The sequence below is a fragment of the Balaenoptera physalus genome (genome assembly GCF_965194825.1).
Source record: "Balaenoptera physalus genome assembly, chromosome: 8".
Lineage (NCBI taxonomy): Eukaryota > Metazoa > Chordata > Mammalia > Artiodactyla > Balaenopteridae > Balaenoptera > Balaenoptera physalus.
This window is the reverse complement of record NC_138887.1, coordinates 21,294,528-21,312,685: the sequence shown is the minus strand read 5'-3', so window position 1 is coordinate 21,312,685 and position 18,158 is coordinate 21,294,528. Positions and strand designations below refer to the sequence as shown.

The 18,158-nt window shown below is 35.1% G+C and overlaps 1 protein-coding gene across 7 annotated transcripts in view; it reads left to right on the top strand.

The window, feature by feature from the left end:
* The window catches only part of MAGI2 (membrane associated guanylate kinase, WW and PDZ domain containing 2), a 1,336,469-nt gene that overhangs the window by 991,662 nt on the left and 326,649 nt on the right, over positions 1–18,158 (top strand). For all 7 annotated transcript variants that reach the window (XM_082473412.1, XM_082473411.1, XM_082473409.1 and 4 more), the window contains one exon: positions 8,278–8,335. In XM_082473412.1, the coding sequence (XP_082329538.1) occupies positions 8,278–8,335 (58 nt within the window). The remainder of the gene's footprint in view (positions 1–8,277; positions 8,336–18,158) is intronic.

The following is an 18,158-nucleotide window of genomic DNA, read 5'->3' as shown; positions in this document are numbered from 1 at the left end:
CTATAATTTAAGTCCAGTGGCTAACTGATAGCTATTACGTTGGATTTGACTGTTCTGGGACAATATTCCAAGTACTTGGACAGCCCTTTCAATATAGAAATATATGTAGTTATTTTATTTCTGGAAATTCTTCTGGATTATAGTTTTAAGTATTCTAATATTTTCGTCTTTATGTATTCCAATTATACATATACTGGATTATCTTTGCCTGTGTTCTATATTGATGACTTCATTCTGATTCTTTTTACTATTTGTTTATTTCATCTTGATCTCTTGGCTATTGCCATGTCTTTCCTCAGTGGTCCTTATTATAATTCCAACTGAATTGATTCTCTCTTGGGCACCTTGTAATTTAGTTTTAATTTCAAAGATTCTTTTTTTTTTAATTTATTTTCTCATTTTAGTCAACTCTTCTATCTTTCTGTTCTTTGTCCATTTCTGAACTTTTAAATTTCTGATTCAAAATGTTGTTTTATATTTATAAATGCTTGTTTGAAAATATCTTGAGATTTCATTACAGTTTTCTCATTTGTGTTTTTGTTTATGCTTGAAGGAGGATAATACTTTTTTATTAGTCATATCGCTTTGACTCTCATTTCTGATTTCTTATAATAACCTTGTATGAATATTATCTACTTTCTATTTATTTTTATTTTTTTCCTAAACCGGCAGTAACAGTTTTGTATAAGCAAAAATAAGAGTTCGGTAGATTACTACATTCTTAGTCCATGAGCACCCTCTTCTGTTTATTTTGTGAAGTACTAATTTTTAGTAGATGATATATTTTTTTTGCAGAGGGAATAGTTGGTATGTCTTATGATCTTATGATTCTTTTTTTGTTTCTTCAGACACAGCAGAAGTTGTGATTCTTACCTCATGATTCTTTCCTATCATAACCAAATTTCCATGGGCCATTTCCTCTTTCAACATCATTTCCCTCTTCTTCTTAAGAAGTGCCTTCCTAAGACTCCATCTCTCATTCTGCTCACTTTCAAACCTCTTTTTTTCGGTTCCCCAGTAGCTGTGTTCTGATCAACCATGTCTGTTAGCATTTTCCAATTCAGGACAGGACTTTATCTTTCTGAGGGTGATTTTGTCTGTTCTTCTGCCCCTGGGCTCCTTGCTCCCTCTCTTCTTTTCTGCACACTCTCCACCTGACTTTCTGATCCAGAATGGGCTCTTGAGCTGGTTCTGCTAGATTGGGGTATTTATGTCTCTACCTACATATACCTTTTCAAGTTCATAGTATTTTCTTTCTCCTAATTATGTTGTAGATGTGGGTTATAGATGGTTTTACTGTTCTCTTAGTGGATATTTATGGTTTTCTGGGTAAGTGGAGAGGTTAAAATTTAGATATCAGCCTTTACATTATAGGAGCCCAGCATGTTTCAATAAAGAATCTTAAGTGGATGATGATGATAAATAAATCAATAGATGGATTAATATAGACTTACAGAAATTAAGAGGAAACTGGAGATGTATATTTGAAGTCCTAACATAAAGTTGTTTCCCAGATCTTTCACTATGGCCAGACCTTTCTCCAAAGCTCTAGGAATTTAAAAAACAAAACCAAACAACCAAAAAAAAAACCACCTACTAGATTCATCACTTTTTCACCTTCTAGCGCAGCTTGCAAACTTAAACCAAATATGACTCTTTCTGAATCTTTACCAGACAGCATCCTTTTTTTGTGTCATGCCTTTCTGCCACCACTTCTTGTCACCGTCTCAAATATATTACTCTGTCATCTTTAAGTTAACATTGCAAAAGTTCACATTTATATTTGACAACTTTTTTTCCAGGTAGAAAAGGGCCCCTGAATACCCAAAACATTATTGAGCACACCTTTCTTTATATATCAATATCTGTCAGAAAAAGCTTATACATTTTCTACTCAAATTTGGTAAGATACATTAAGGAATAAATTTAGTTGGAATTTGTTTGTGCCATTGTATGTTTTATCAACAACAACCCTGTGAAATTGTGGTCAATACTTTTAAAACCCATTATAATACTGGGGTAATGAAATACTCAGGCTGAATCCACATGGTAACATGAACTAAATGCCAGTGTTGTAAAATACAGATCAGCTAGTTCTCCTTTCCACTGTAAAAAATAGTAAAACTCCTATACCCAGGCCCATGAATGAAGACTTCTTAGCCTATATTTCCATGATATCAACTGGGTTTGTGCTCTTGCATGTAGACACTCTCTGAGGTAGATGAAAAAGAGAACATACAGGAAGAATTTTTATTTTCAATTTTAGGTTCTAAAGTTTGTTGTTTTGTTTGATTGTTTATTTTTGTGACTGAATGGAATAAAATTCTCTGGTAAATAGGAGCAAATTTCAGTCCTGACACACAGAAAAAGGTCTGGAAGTATACACTCTCAATTCTATCTTTATGTAGGGAAATGGGACTGTGATTAACATATCATTCTTTTATGGATTTTGTTAAAAACAAGAATGAATTCAGAATTTACTTTTATAATTATACTCCTTGGTAGCAAAAGTTAAATGACTTTTCCAGGGAAATTTAGTTATATTTCCCAATTCATATACTGTGTATACAGCAAAAATCTAATAAAAATTGTAGGAAAAGATTTTAATATGGGTAGTAGCTATCACTATATTGCATATTATTCTACCTAGGGAACTTTTATATGTTTCTTATGTTCTCTTGTGATGTCATCACCTCTAAAGCACAATAGCAAGAGCCTCAATTTTTTTAAGAAAGCAAGTCCAAATAAAATAACATAGGATTGAAGGAAATGGTCCCCTATGCTGGTCCCTGTTCCTGTCTCCAAAATCTTAGTACTTAGTATGCTTTCTAAATTGGTCCACCTTCCTGGCTTTTTAAGCTGCCCACCAGGATGGGCCTTCACACAACCTTTATGAATTAACGTAACCCATGCTATGACCCATACAAGATGCTGCCTCCCAAGAAAGGAACAAAACCGGACTCCAGATTTTGAACTCATGTTACTGAATTTGTATCTCTAGGATTCAAGATGCAGTAACACTTAAACATGAACATAGCATTTACTTAGTTTTTCCAGTGAGCAGAAAGATAGGCAACAGGAAAAAAAAAAAAAAAGGTAAAATAGCAAAATTAAAAGTTACTTTCTTGGAAATATCTATTAAAAGTCAATATAATATAAAAGAAGACTATAAATGCAGAAATCCTACATCCTCATTTTGTTTAAAAATTTAACACTATCCAAATTAATTCAGTGTTATATGTATCTGATTGAATATTAATGAAGTGTGAGTAGAAGTCATCTAATCAATAGTGAGAGTTGGTGAAGTAGCTTTTTTCAGTTATTTTTCATTTTGAAATTATTTTAGATTTCAGAAAAACTACAAAAATTGTACAAAGCGTTTCTACGTACCTTTCACCTCACTTCCCCTAATATTAACATCTTTCATAAGCACAATTATTGATGTCAGGAAATTAACATTCATGTAGACTAGTAACTAATCTACAAGTCTTATTTGGTTTTTACCAGTTGTCTCACTAATGTCCTTCTTCTGGTCCAGGACCTAATCCAGATCCCACCCTGCATTTACTCTTCATGTCTCCATGGTCTCCTCTACACACTATGACGATACCTCAGTCAGGCTTTCTATTTCATGACCTTGACACTTTTGAAGAGTACTGGCCAGTTATTTTCTAGAATGTTCCTCCATTTGTGTTTGCCGAATGTGGCTCTGTGTCTACAAATGGGGCACAGCCCCCAGCCATACCTGATTATTATGTGAGTGGGCTCTTGACCTGAGGACAGACATTACAGTAATCTGCCGGGCTAAGTAACTTGGATCTATTTTGAAGAAAACGAACTGGATTAATGAATTAGGGTGGATGCAGGGGAGGAGGCTGGGTACAGAATTGGGAAACTCAGAGATCAAAGTAGTGAGATAGTGTATCTTAGGTTCCTTATAGCTTTTCAGTATTTGGGTCTCATTTCCATAAGAAATACTATCCTTGGATTCTACAAGTTTCCCAGCTGTAGCCTGAAAAATGTTTTTTTGAGCTAATAAAGGAGTCCCAGTTTTCTGCAACAAAAATGGACCTAACAAATAAATAAGTAAATAAATAAGAATTGGACAGAGCGAGTAAATAAAAAGAAGAGCATGGTGGCTGTGGCAGAATCCAGGCTGAACTAGATGCCTCTTTAATTTTTGATTCTATTAAAGTTTTACAAAGCTTATATGACTGACTACAAATTAACCTAGACATTTTCACAGACTTTTTGCAGAGTGGATCACTATAGGAATATCTAATCACTGAATTTTCCCCATGGTTCCATGGCCTGAAGATAATCTCAATTACAGCAGTTCTTAATACAGCATTAACCTTGCTGATCTCAAGTGTTTAGTTTTCTTTGTTGCATAGTATAGGTTATGCTTTCATTAGTGTGACCTTAATCATCTGCAAATTTGTCAGGTATCATTGAATACAGTATTCCAAATAACCCAGGACCCAAGAGTTCCAAGCTGCATACTTGCTTGGTTGGGCAAATAGTACAAAATTGGAAATTCTTTTTTCTCGTTTCCTAGCTTAATTTTAAAAAGAAGCAATTGGTTTTTAAAAACAAATTAAAGTCCAGATAGCTAATTTTTCACAGTGAAAGATGGTTCTTAACTGTCTTAACGTCTCATCATATAGATGTATACTCTTCATTTAATCTTAAGAATTTATTATATGACTTGGCTTTTCATGAGTTAATAATCTTAAGAATTTATTTTATGACTTGGCTTTTCTTTGCCACTCAGGAAGAATGTCATTAAGGGGAATACACACAAACACATGTCCACATATACATGCACATGCATACACACAAACATATATACATACACATACACATTCCTATATATATACACACACACACACACAAATACACAATTTTAAGCATTGGTTGTAGACTTTTATACCTATTCTGTCATATTTACAAATGAACCAGTGTGTGTATTCTATTACTTGTTTCTTGTAACATTCATCCATCAATCCTGTGCAGATCTTGTAAATGAAATGAATGACAGCTCTTTGTAACAGGTTAGAGCTACAGTGTATCATTTTGTCTCAAATTGTGAGTCAAGGGCCACTTAATAGTTCATCTTAAAGTATAAATATTTATAATATATAATTTTGTTTAGGCATGAATTAATAGTTTATTTTGGAAATATGAAATAAGCAAACAAACTATATTAATATCTTATGAAAAGCAAATCAGATTCCCCCTAAATTCTGATGAACACTTCATGATGGCAAATGGGAAAGAATGCCGATGAATTGTTCCCAGAACCTTTGGCACTGTAAATCCACAAAGATAAAGAATCAATGAACTGTATACTTCGGAGATACATTGCTTAGAATTAGTAATTTACTCAAAAAAAGAGCCAAAGATAAGGAATAAGTGAAGGAATAGATTACACTGTAAAAGATAATTTTTAAAATTTGACCATGAAATGCTTCCATTTGGCAGTGCCATTAAGAAGTAGGACTAGTATTCATAAAACTAACCATGTTAGGCTTTTACTCTGAAAATTATTAAATATTATTATTTTACATATTATTGTATTCATGAGGTGATATTAAACCTATTATATATATGAATCCATGTATTCAGCCATATTAATAATAAATATTCATAATATCAATTCTTGTCCTCTGTATATTGTTTTACTTAAGCTACTTGTAAAAGGCACTCACTAGATGTTTGTCAAATGGATTTTTCTTTTTAATAGCCAAATTCTCCAGTAACTTGGGGAATTTGGTAAAAACCATCTGGATAGTTATTCTCATTAGTTTAAATTAAGTATTGTTTATGCTGTATTAAACAGAGTGCCTAAATTGATATCTGAATTGGCTAAGGTCTCTGGAACCAAAGTACAGGGTTTTTAAATCCTGAGTTGTTGTTTAGGTAAAATGAGTTAGTGCATGGAAAACCCATCAGTATCTGGACCATAGTAAATACTCAGTAATATTCTTATTATAATTTTGACAGAAAAATTTCTTAAGATGCTTCACAATTTGGTGTTGTATATTTATTAATATATGACTAATCCAAAAATTATTAAACCAAGTCATAGCCTAGACTTTATAGTTTAAAAAAAATAAATAAACTTGAAAAATGTCTTCAGTATTTAAGCTAAGCTCCAATGATAGAAGCCATAAAGGAAAACACTGAGAAATTTACCAATCAAAAATTAAAACAACTATGTTGAAGAAAATGTTCAACAAAATTAAAATCTAAGCAAACTCTTAAAAACCTATATGCAACATATGTAACAAAGGACTAATACTCTTAATAAGTAAAAAAAAAAAAAAAAACTCTTATGAATGGATTTATAAAAATAAGAAATGTACAAAAGAAAAAACAGTTGCCCAAGGATGAACAAATAAAAAATGTTGAAACTAACTAGAAATCCAAGAAAGGCAAATTAAAACAACTATGAGATACTATTTAAAAAACAATTTTGTTGATTTTTAAAATAATGATATACAGTATTTTATCTGCATATCCAGAATTCAAAAGCTCTAAAAACTGCCTTTTATACTCATTTGGCAGCAAAAGGTAACCTGACCTGGACATGCTGGCAGACCAGTTCTAACTGATGTGAAGTGGTTCTTTTTTTGTGCCTCTTAGTGAGAATCACATGGTTTGGGCTGCTTAAATACTCATGGCTTTGATTATAAAGTGCTTTTTCAGACTCTGCTTGAGGTGTTATGGAACAGAATGCATTTGCCTCGTGTTATCCTTCTAAAATCAGAAAAATTATGAATTTCAAAACCTCTCTGTCCCAAAAAGTTTTGGATGAGGAATTATGGACCTGTATTTAATTTGATGGTACAGAGAAACAAAGTCAATTCATAAACTCCCAGTGAAGTTATAAATTGGTTCTCTTTTGTGAGTGGATGGCAACAACTTGGATATAAATATAGATATACATTTATCAAAAGCCATAAAAGGGTACATGCCCTTTAATCTGAAATTTTACCTCTAGGAATTTATCATGACTAAATTACTGGGAAAATGATGAAAGATTTAGGCTTTAGTAAGTCCAACACAGATGATATATAACTGGAAAGTCCCAAATGTTCAATAATAGAAGATTGATGAGATTACACAGGCTCTGGCCACACCCCACACCACTACTGTCCACTTTAAAAGTGATATTGTGCAGTAACACTCATTCACATTGAAGATGCCCTTGATATTTTGTTAGGTAGAAATACCAGGCTGTAAAAATAATATGCACTATATGATCTAGTGTCTTTAAAAATTATATACACACACACACACACACTTATCTCTGGATGGCAGGATTGCAGGTGATTCTAATTTTCTTTTATAATTGTGCTTGTCTGTGGTGAAAATGTGTTACTACTTATAAAAATAAAACTTTTAAGTGTCATTTAAACATATTACTTAGAGCATGTCAATATATCTTACTTAGATTTCAAGTTATATATGTATTATTAATGTATATGAGGAAAACTAGAATATTCTTCATATTTATAGGAGTTAATAATTATAAAGGCTTAGTGTATTTGGAAGGAGTATCATAACACAAAGCCTGGTCTTCAAATAACATGTTTTTGCTTAAAGTAGCTTTTATTGTATTGTTGATATTTTAACATGTGTTTCTTAAAATTTGCTGTGGAGAATTGAAAATATGAACCATATTGTCAAGGAAAGTGTGTTTAGAATTTTAGACTTTATACAAAAATATACCCAAAGAGTTTATTGGCAGTATTCAAATTCTGACCCATGGAGAGAGAAAAGCAAGCTAACCATCTCGAATAGTGGGGTGTCAATTGAGAATGTATAATGTCTTTGTTTCAGTCATCAGAAACAATTTGCTATTCTCAGAAATATATTTTGAAAATAGGCTCTTTATCCTGAAATGCTCCTTTTAACAATACAAATAAATGAGAAAGCCGTATGCTCTTTCAGGAAAGCGATTTGCCTTCTGTATTACCTTGAGTGGTGATAACATGATAGCGTGCCATTCTACTGCTTGGCGTGGGATAAACAGCTAGACCCAGCAGTAGATTTGCAGAGAAGAGAGTTCTGTGTTTTAAGTGCCAATTTTCAAGTCAGTGCTTCTTATAGTCCCTACAATATGCATTTAAAATTTAGTGCTGACTCTGAATGCTTTATTCCACTTTAGTAGACTATTTCTGCAAGCCACGAACAATTAAATTATATTACTTTTTATTAGAAATAGTGTTATCTGTTACTTACTGAAAGAAATAACTCTTTATTTTTCAGAGCTTCCATATGGCTGGGAAAAAATCGATGATCCCATATATGGCACTTATTATGTTGAGTAAGTCTCTAAGTTTGATATTAACTTGTTATTAATGTGTTGTGAAATTGTGTTATTATTTCATTTATTGAGCTTGTGTGGCTAACAGTCCCTTTATTCCTTTGTCATCTTACTTTGAAGTACCCACAAAGACTCTAGCAGCACTAGCTAGCTGTCTCTTGCTCTCCAGCTGGCTAATTTGTGATTCCTTTCCTTTGACTCATGATTCTAAAACACCAGTTGGAAAAATGTGTTTCACACTGTCCTCTAAATGAGTGATAATTAAAGACATCAGAGTAAATGCCCTTCATTTTGCAATCAAAATGTTGGGAGCTGACTAGTTGTGTAAAAGAGATACTCTATTAAACCAGATTTCAGAGTCAATTAAATGAAGCAACCATACTTGCCAGTTGAGGGATGAAATAAAATTAAGATGGTTTTTTTTCTCTCTTTTAAGGCCTCATTTTAAATCAAGAGTATTTTTTCTGTAGATTGGACTTTTATGTTATCTATTGGAGGTTTCATTACCTTAATGTATGTATCTTAGCATAATATGAGTTACCCCTCTATGCATCCTTTTATTCAGGATAAAGCCCCTATTAGGGGTTCAGTTATATACACATTTTTTTCTTAGGAAAATCAAATAATATTCATAATTTTCAAAAGTTAAGTACGTGACTTACTTTTCCAGAACCGCTCTTCTGATAGAGAAATTTTTATTTTTTATCTATTGTGTCACGTTGTTAAGTTATTTGGGTGAATAACAAAACCAGATACCCAAGAAATGCAGAGGCTGAAAAACTAAAGATGTTCTCACTCTCCATCAAGATCTAACTCTGTTTTCTCCAATCATATTCTGTTTAGCAATAATAATCTAGATGGTAGAGGATTACAGACTAATGGCATTATTGCTAAATTGTTTTTGTAGTAAATTGTTCAAATTGTTACTGAGCTTTTACGAAGTGTCAAGCCCTTCTCTGCACTGGAGAGGTGCTGATGAGGACGACCTGTGTGCTCCCTGCCCTTGAGCAACTCCTTCATGAGCACTTGTCTTGAATAGTTTGACCCACCATCTTCATCTGGAAAAGCCCCAATTTTGGCACCACAGTCAGTCATTTCCAGTGAAGGTGAATTCACTTCCTTTGCCAAATGCAATTTTCTAACATAGTATCTAATTCTCTAACGTCATGTAGACACTCAATAGATGCAAAAATTAAGATATGTACATGGAGGTATCACTAATTGCAAAAATAAAGGGAAATCACTTGTAAATAGTTATAAGGCTCCTAGTCCTACTACATTGCTCATCAATTAAAATACACATATATTTTAATAATAATAATGTAGCTGCAGCTCCTGGTTAAATTTATCAACATTAAAGATTTTCAATAGGTGCTACCTTGTCTTAATTTGTTGAATTAGACTGTCCCTTGCCTAAACCTATCACATCTGAAATCCAAGCTATTTCCATGTAAGGAAAGAGAATGGAGGTATGTGACATACCAGATCTCATCTTTAATACACTTCCTTACAGAATTCATTGAACAAGAACCTTCTCCTAAGTTTAGATATTGGCAAACTCCATAAAGAGCCAGATAACAAATATTTTAGGGCACCAAATGGCCTCTGTCACAACTGTTCAACTCTGCTGTTGTAGCTTGAAAGCAACCATAGGCGACACTTAAATGAACGGGTGTAGTATGTTCCAGTAAAACTGTATTAACAAAAACAGGTAGCTGGCCAAATTTGGCATGCAGAACATGGTTTGCTGACCCTTGCCCTATTCGAAATCTTCAGATTCTTCTTCCGTGTCCTCAACTGCTTTCCAATGTGAAAAACAGTATTTAAGTCAAACCTTCTTTCTCTAACTGTCATAGAGGTGAGAGACCCACATGACCGAAAGCAATGCTTCCTACCTTCTTGATCATCGAGGCATGTGCTCTTCACGTAAAGACCTGCTGCTGGTAGTTAATTATTGAATTGTACATTAGCTATAAGCCTAAAAGAAAATGGTCCTCATTATCATTACATTTCACATGGTTTATTTTGGACTTGTTTTTGCTTAAATTACATTTCTTTCTACATTTCTTCACTTCATTTTTCATGTATCATCACCATAGTCAGAAAATTATTCATAATTTAGTCAGTTATGTCTTATATAATTAGATCAGACTAACACATTTAATAGTTTTAGGTTTCAGGTGATTGTGAGGTCTTAGATACAGGTCATAGTGAGTCAAATAGTTTAACTTCCTTCAGACTGCATCCAGTTCTACTATTTGTCATGGCTTTTCCCCCATTACATGGTTCCATAAGGTATCCCAATAGCAATTGTTAGGTGTGTGTGTGTGTATCAGACCAATCAAAAAATTGAGACAGATAATCCAAACCTCCAGATAATTTTAAGTAGAACTATAGGCCAATATTTCTTAGAAATGTCTTTTGGAAAAAAATAATCAAAATAATTAAAATACCTCAACTTGTAAACATTATATGTTTACATTATATAATGGGTTCTCTGTAGAGCTATCATTTTTGGTGTTTAATTACATACCGAATTACACAATTAGAGATCTGGTTACAAAATAGGAAAAACATTCCACCTTCCTCCCAAGTGGCACAAAAGCCTATGCAGGGACACTGGAAGTCTAACTTAGCAGTCAGTTACTCTTCAAGCAGATCAACAACTGGGAGCAGAAGTTGTGGAATGGGCTCTCTATCATCAGCAGGGCATGTCAGGTTGAAATCAGCCTTGTGCCTCTGGCACAGTTGCACAAACACTCGTTCCTGCCAGCCTCAGACAAGCAGGTAGGATTTCAGCAGTCAGGAGCGGGAAAGTGTCTGTACAACTTGAAACTGGAAAACCTGGATTGAATAATTTTTGACTACTATTGGTGACTGTACTGTGCCATAATTCTGTCCTGGGCAAATGCAATTTTAAGATTATAGGTTTAATATATTTAAAACTCAGGAAAATGATCATCATCATCATATAAGTATCATATCATCAAAATAGTTAACATCTACTGAGGGCTCAGTATGTGCCATGAAGTGGGCTAAGAGCACAACAGTCTTTAGCACATTTCTAATCCTCTCTGTAGTGTAATGAGGTACATTGTCTTAAGTTGACAGATGGGGAAACTCTGGCTGAAGAAGTTGAGTAACTTACCCAGCATCGCACATTATTGAGAGGAATGGGGCCCAGGCACTGGGACTGCAGAGCCCAGGCTCCAAACTCTTGCTCGAAATGCATCACATAAATGTAGTGTCCATAATCCTCACATGATGGTCTGAACAAGCTTCTGGGACTCATCACTGGAGAAGAATAAGGGGTCCCCAGAGAACATCTCCTCCCTGGCTGCACTCTAGTAGTGTCACAGGAGGGTTCCGACAGTGCTGCTCACAGCCCCATCAGGCTGGCTTCTAACTCACTCATTCCGAGCCACCAGCTCCGTTACCCATGACTTGAGAGTGGCCCTGGACACCACGGCCCCCAAGAGTAAGACTAGCAAGTCCTGAACGAAGAGGAGTCCAGGTTATGTGGGCCTCAGTGTAGGGATGTTGCCCCTCGTTTGGAGCTATAGAGACAGCCACACAGGTCTGTATGTTAGAGAACAGTGAGCCATACTCAACATCTTTCCTTATTTCATCTGCAGACAGGACAGACAGACCACATTTCTGCTCAATGTAGACGCAGAAAGAGGTTAGCCGTAGTTTTCCTGACACTAAATCCTTGATAGTACAGCACTTAGCAATGTATTAACAAGTCCTAAAGTTGCTAACTAGAAATGTAACTGTCACTGTTCATAAAGAAAGGGAAATTTCTTTAATGAAAAAAGTGCAAAATGTAGCGTTGAACAGCTGTGACTTTTGTACAAATGTGTTTTTCTCTCCTCTTTTGTGAAATTATGTCTGCTGGGTTACATTTTGGTTTCAATGGCAGTTATACAATTTGCTTAACTAGCTAGCCCAGAAGACACAATTTCCTGGAACAGCTTTCATGCAAAGCTGCCTTTGCTGGCACAGACGGAGAAGCAAACCATACAACCACAGTTAAAATAATAGTGGAGACTGACAGATGTGATTTTCATGTAAAGGTTTTACAAGTTTTCATGTGATGTCACACATCTGCTACTATGAAATGTTACTCGTGTGCAGTTCCAGAAAGTATGAAAGATACTGTATAATATCTCCAATATAACATTAAATGTGAAAGGAAAATTGCATTCATTTCATGGTTAATGATGAGTATTTGTCATGATGTAGCAAGTTGGAAAGTGGTTAGAGAGGATTTTAACTCAATAGCATATCTTAAGAATGTTTTTCTCCTTCATGCCTTTGAGTAGTTTTCTAAATATTCTAAGAAAATGCTTTCTAATTTCAGAATTTTTGAAAAGCCAGCATAAATGTAAAACATTTCCAATTAGAAATCAACATAAAAGAATACCTTTTAAAATCTTGCTTGTTCTTAGAGATTTTTTTTCTATATTGAAAGTTAATTTTTCAAACTTTCAACTTTTTCTTCAATCTTCAAAAACTAGCATACTGTTTTGATGCTTTTAAACAGCTATTTAACAAAGAAATCCTTTCCCCAGCTTAACAGATTTGTGTAATAGACACTGAAGTGCACTGCTGATGAATTTGCTCAGTGATGTTCTAATCTAAAGTGAGCTCTAAATTTTGTCAGTAGCATTTGGTCATGTCAATTATTATCACTTAGTGGCCAAGAGTATGGGCTGCAGCGTTTCACAGTATGCCAGCCCTGCAGCTTCCTAGCTGTGAGATCTTGAGTAGACAGATTATGGAGAAGGAGGAAGTGGAGGAGGATGAGGATGAGGATTAGGACCAGAGAGAAAGGAGAGAGGGGAGGGGAGAGGAAGAACTTTTATTGTGCACCTACTACGTGCCCAGCAGTATTCTAAGTGCTTTACATATACTAACTCATTTAATCCTCACAAAGCAAAACAAAACAAACAACAACAACAACAAAAACTATGAAGTCTGTGTTACTATCCCCATTTTATAGATAAGGAAACTGAGACACAGATATTTTTACAAGTACTAAGTAATAAAGCCAGAATTTGAATCTAGGCAGTCTCATTACACAGCTGGTGTTTAGCACTTAACACAGGTATGTAGGAAGTGCTCAACAAATGTTAGTTATATTTTATCATATGTATCCCAATGACATAGATAAGGACTCTCCTTCTGGCACTACTTGCTTTTCCAGTTCTTTCACGGTAAAATACACCCCAACAGTGAACAATTCTAAGGGAAATTATTTGATCTGTAAGAAACATATAACTTAATCTCACGGTTAGAGTGTGCCACATTGAATTTAAAAAATAGCATTTATTGTAATTCCATAAGCCCACTGAAAATGATGAAGCAAGGACCGCAGAGTGAGATGTTTCCATGGCTTCCAGAGGGGTTGAGGTTTCAGGGTAATTCCCAACGAAGATATTTTTGTTGTAATTATCTCCGGTACATGCCATCTTATACAGCTGGGGAGTTGTGATGATAATAATGATAGTGATGTTTAAGGCACTATTTTAACTTTCAACTACTTTCACATCCATTGTCCCAGAGGATGATCACAGCATTTACAAATGAGGGAACCAAATCTCTGAGGAGTTAAGTGAGTTCTCAGTGGGCATATGGCTAGTAAGGTGGCAGCTGTCTGATGCATGCAGAGCTAAGAAAGACCTTTTAGTAGAGTAGCTATGTTTTTACACTAATGTAAACTGTTTAATTTATAAAGTATTTCTCATATTTGTTAAACAAGAATACATCGGTTAATGAAAGGAATAAGGACATTGAAATAAATGTGGAGTATTCTATTTCTAACCAAACTACAATTGGTTCTTTTTTGCTAAGTCATTACACTTACCTTTTTACCTCCTTCTGGCTGACCCAGGCCAAGGTCATAGTATGTGGCATCACTCCTTTCAGCCTGGAGAATACAAGCAATCAAGCTTCATCGTGAGGGATCTCCTAGCTCCACATACATGCTCTTTATACTATGTTAGCATTTCCCATAGTTTGTAATTGGTAGTTCTTATTTACCCACTCTGTACTACTCACTGGTATTATATAAATTCCAACTGGCTATTGATCTACTTTCTTAATACTACAGTTCAACCACAGATCAGTGGAAAAGCTTGTGGCTTCCTTTTACTCTTTATGCCAGGGTCCCTCAAATATTTTTAAATTATGATTCTTTCAAATCAAAATGAAGTCTCATGTTCAATCTCCCTTCTCACCGCTACCATCCAGTCAAGATCTGGATACATGCCCCTCATCAAGCCCTTACATGAGATTAGAGATCATTTTTTCATGCTGTAAGATATTTCCCCATTGCTGATTCATTTTAATATGATCAAAATTTATTTTGTATATCAGTTACCTTGTTTCCCCTGAAGGTCTGTTCAACTAAAGGTAAAAAAACTTGACTCTATAATTGAATACACTTTTGTTAGCAACTGTTTATTTATAAACTACCTTATTTAGCAGATCTTCTGTTTCCAAATAAATAATGTTTTAGTCACCCAGAAGTTTAAATAGGTTTAATTGCAAGTGGACTTTTACAAATAACGATCATTTATTCGCTTTGACATCAGAGTTACATGTGTTTTTTTTTAATTTTTACAATTCTAATAAATCATTTTTTGTCTTGAAGTCAATAATAAAAGACAAAAGAATTATTACTCCAGCATCATCTTTCCTTTGAGAATGTGTTTGTGAAGAAAGATGAATGCAATGTAAACACTTTTTTTTTTTTTTTTTTGGTTTGTTTGTCTTTAAACCTTTTTTTATCAATCTAGCAATTTAAATTGGGCTCTTGTTTAGGCACTTCTGGAGAGGTTAAGCACAGGCAAACAGCACAGGAGCACAACGGGTAGCACAGAGCAGGGGAACTCGGTGGTGGAGGCAGCAATGTCCCTGAGCCCTCATCATCGCAAGGAGAGATGGCAGGAATGGTCAGAACTGGAAACACCATTTAGTATACTCCCAAGGAAGGACCATGCTCCCTCCTTCTACTCCATCTTTTTTATAGGACCATGAGAGCTCGAGACTGGCCATATGAAGGCAGGGAGGTCAGACTGCACTTAGACAATGTTGTTCAAGGGACTTTCAGACAGCCTGTTGAGAGGGATATGAGCAGGTGAAGGTGGGGAGTGTCATTTCTGTACCGAGAGGTCCTAGGATGCTGTCGGAAGTGCTGTCCCTCCTGCTGGAGGAGGGGACCACCTATTTCTTTTCTTTTTTTTTTTTAAACATCTTTATTGAAGTATAATTGCCTTACAATGGTGTGTTAGCTTCTGCTTTATAACAAAGTGAATCAGTTATACATATACAATATGTTCCCATTTCTCTTCCCTCTTGCATCTCCCTCCCTCCCACCCTCCCCATCCCACCCCTCTAGGTGGTCACAAAGCACCGAGCTGATCTCCCTGTGCTATGCGGCTGCTTCCCACTAGTTATCTATTTTACATTTGGTAGTGTATATATGTCCATGACACTCTCTTACCCTGTCACATCTCACCCCACCCCCTCCCCATATCCTCAAGTCCATTCTCTAGTAGGTCTGTGTCTTTATTCCCGTCTTGCCACTAGGTTCTTCATGGCCTTTTTTTTTTTTTTTTTTTCCCTTAGATTCCGTATATATGTGTTAGCATACTGTATTTGTTTTTCTCTTTCTGACTTACTTCACTCTGTATGACAGACTCTAACTCCATCCACCTCATTACAAATACCTCCATTTCATTTCTTTTTATGGCTGAGTAATATTCCATTGTATATATGTGCCACATCTTCTTTATCCATTCATCTGTCGATGGACATTTAGGTTGCTTCCACGTCCTGGCTATTGTAAATAGAGCTGCAATGAACATTTTGGTACATGACTCTTTTTGACCTATGGTTTTCTCAGGGTATATGCCCAGTATTGGGATTGCTGGGACCACCTATTTCTATTCCGTGTAGCTCATTGCTTGGCAACGCAGAGAAAGCTGCCACCGTCTTTCACTGGAGAATTCTGTTTGGCTCTTGCCAAGGCAATGTTATAATAACAAGTAGATCACTGTCATCATTCTATAATTTGTGAAATAGTTAGCTTTTTTGGTTATTAATCTTTCTCTGGATTAAACATGCTAGGTTTCTTGTGAGTGAACTGCAAATTGTCTCATGCTGCCACTCTGTATCACCAGATACTTTGGAGTCATATCTTAGACTGAGACTAGGTTCTGAAGTGAACACATGAAGTGAAAAGTTGGATAGAGTCAAAATTATCCTAAAAATCCCTCAGAATCATGTCGTGTTGGAGACTAGCATACTCAAACAAAATGGCTGGGTTTTCCTTTAGTGTTGGAAAAGGATTCTTTCTGGAATTAAAGGGGTTGGCTGGCACTTATGTCTTTTCAATCTTTAATGTATACAGAACTAGAATCACATTAGGCTCAGAGAGATGCTATCAGAAGGATGAAGAAATTTAGTCAAACAGAGGAAGCAGTAGATTGATGTCATTCTTTGGCACATTATTATGAATAAAACAGAAGACTGTCACCTTTAAGAGGTAAAATGTAATGCCCTCCTGCCCCACAAGAGAACTATAATTTCATCTTTTTTAATATGCAAATAATGTTTTTCAAAATTGTTTTTGTGTCACAGACCATAATGTTAGTAATAGTTTGTCCCTTTTTGTATTCATGGTTTTGAATTTACAAAATTCTAAATTACACTTAACCTCACTGGCTTTTATCTGTTAAATGAATGGTTTCGATTAGGTGATTGCTAAGGTTTCTTCTAGTTCAAGGACTATCCACTGCACCTGTGTTAACAAGGATAAATTTGGCCATTTTCCTGTGTTTTTCTTTTTTTGGCTTTTCATCTGTTCTCTTTTTTTCTTTTTTTTTGAATTTTTGAATTTTATTTTATTTATTTTTTTATACAGCAGGTTCTTTTTACTCATCAATTTTATACACATCAGTGTATACGTATCAATCCCAATCACCCAATTCATCACACCACCACCACCACCCCCCACGGCATTCCCTCTTGGTGTCCATACGTTTGTTCTCTACATCTGTGTCCCAATTTCTGCCCTGCAAACCAGTTCATCTGTACCATTTTTCTAGGTTCCACATATATGCGTTAATATACAATATTTGTTTTTCTCTTTCTGACTTACTTCACTCTGTATGACAGTCTCTAGATCCATCCACGTCACTACAAATGACCCAATTTCATTCCTTTTTGTGGCTGAGTAATATTCCATTGTATATATGTACCACATCTTCTTTATCTATTCATCTGTCGATGGGCATTTAGGTTGCTTCCATGACCTGGCTAATGTAAATAGTGCTGCAATGAACATTGGGGTGCATGTGTCTTTTTGAATTATGGTTTTCTCTTGGTATATGCCCAGTAGTGGGATTGCTGGATCATATGGTAATTCTACTTTTAGTTTTTTAAGGAACCTCCATACTGTTCTCCATAGTGGCCGTGTCAATTTACATTCCCACCAACAGTGCAAGAGGGTTCCCTTTTCTCCACACTCTCTCCAGCATTTGTTGTTTGTAGATTTTCTGATGATGCCTATTCTAACAGGTGTGAGGTGATACCTCATTGTAGTTTTGATTTGGATTTCTCTAATAATTAGTGATGTTGAGCAGCTTTTCATGTGCTTCTTGGCCATCTGTATGTCTTCTTTGGAGAAATGTCTATTTAGGTCTTCTGCCCATTTTTGGATTGGGTTGTTTGTTTTTTTAATATTGAGCTGCATGAGCTGTTTATATATTTTGGAGATTAATCCTTTGTCCGTTGATTTGTTTGCAAATATTTT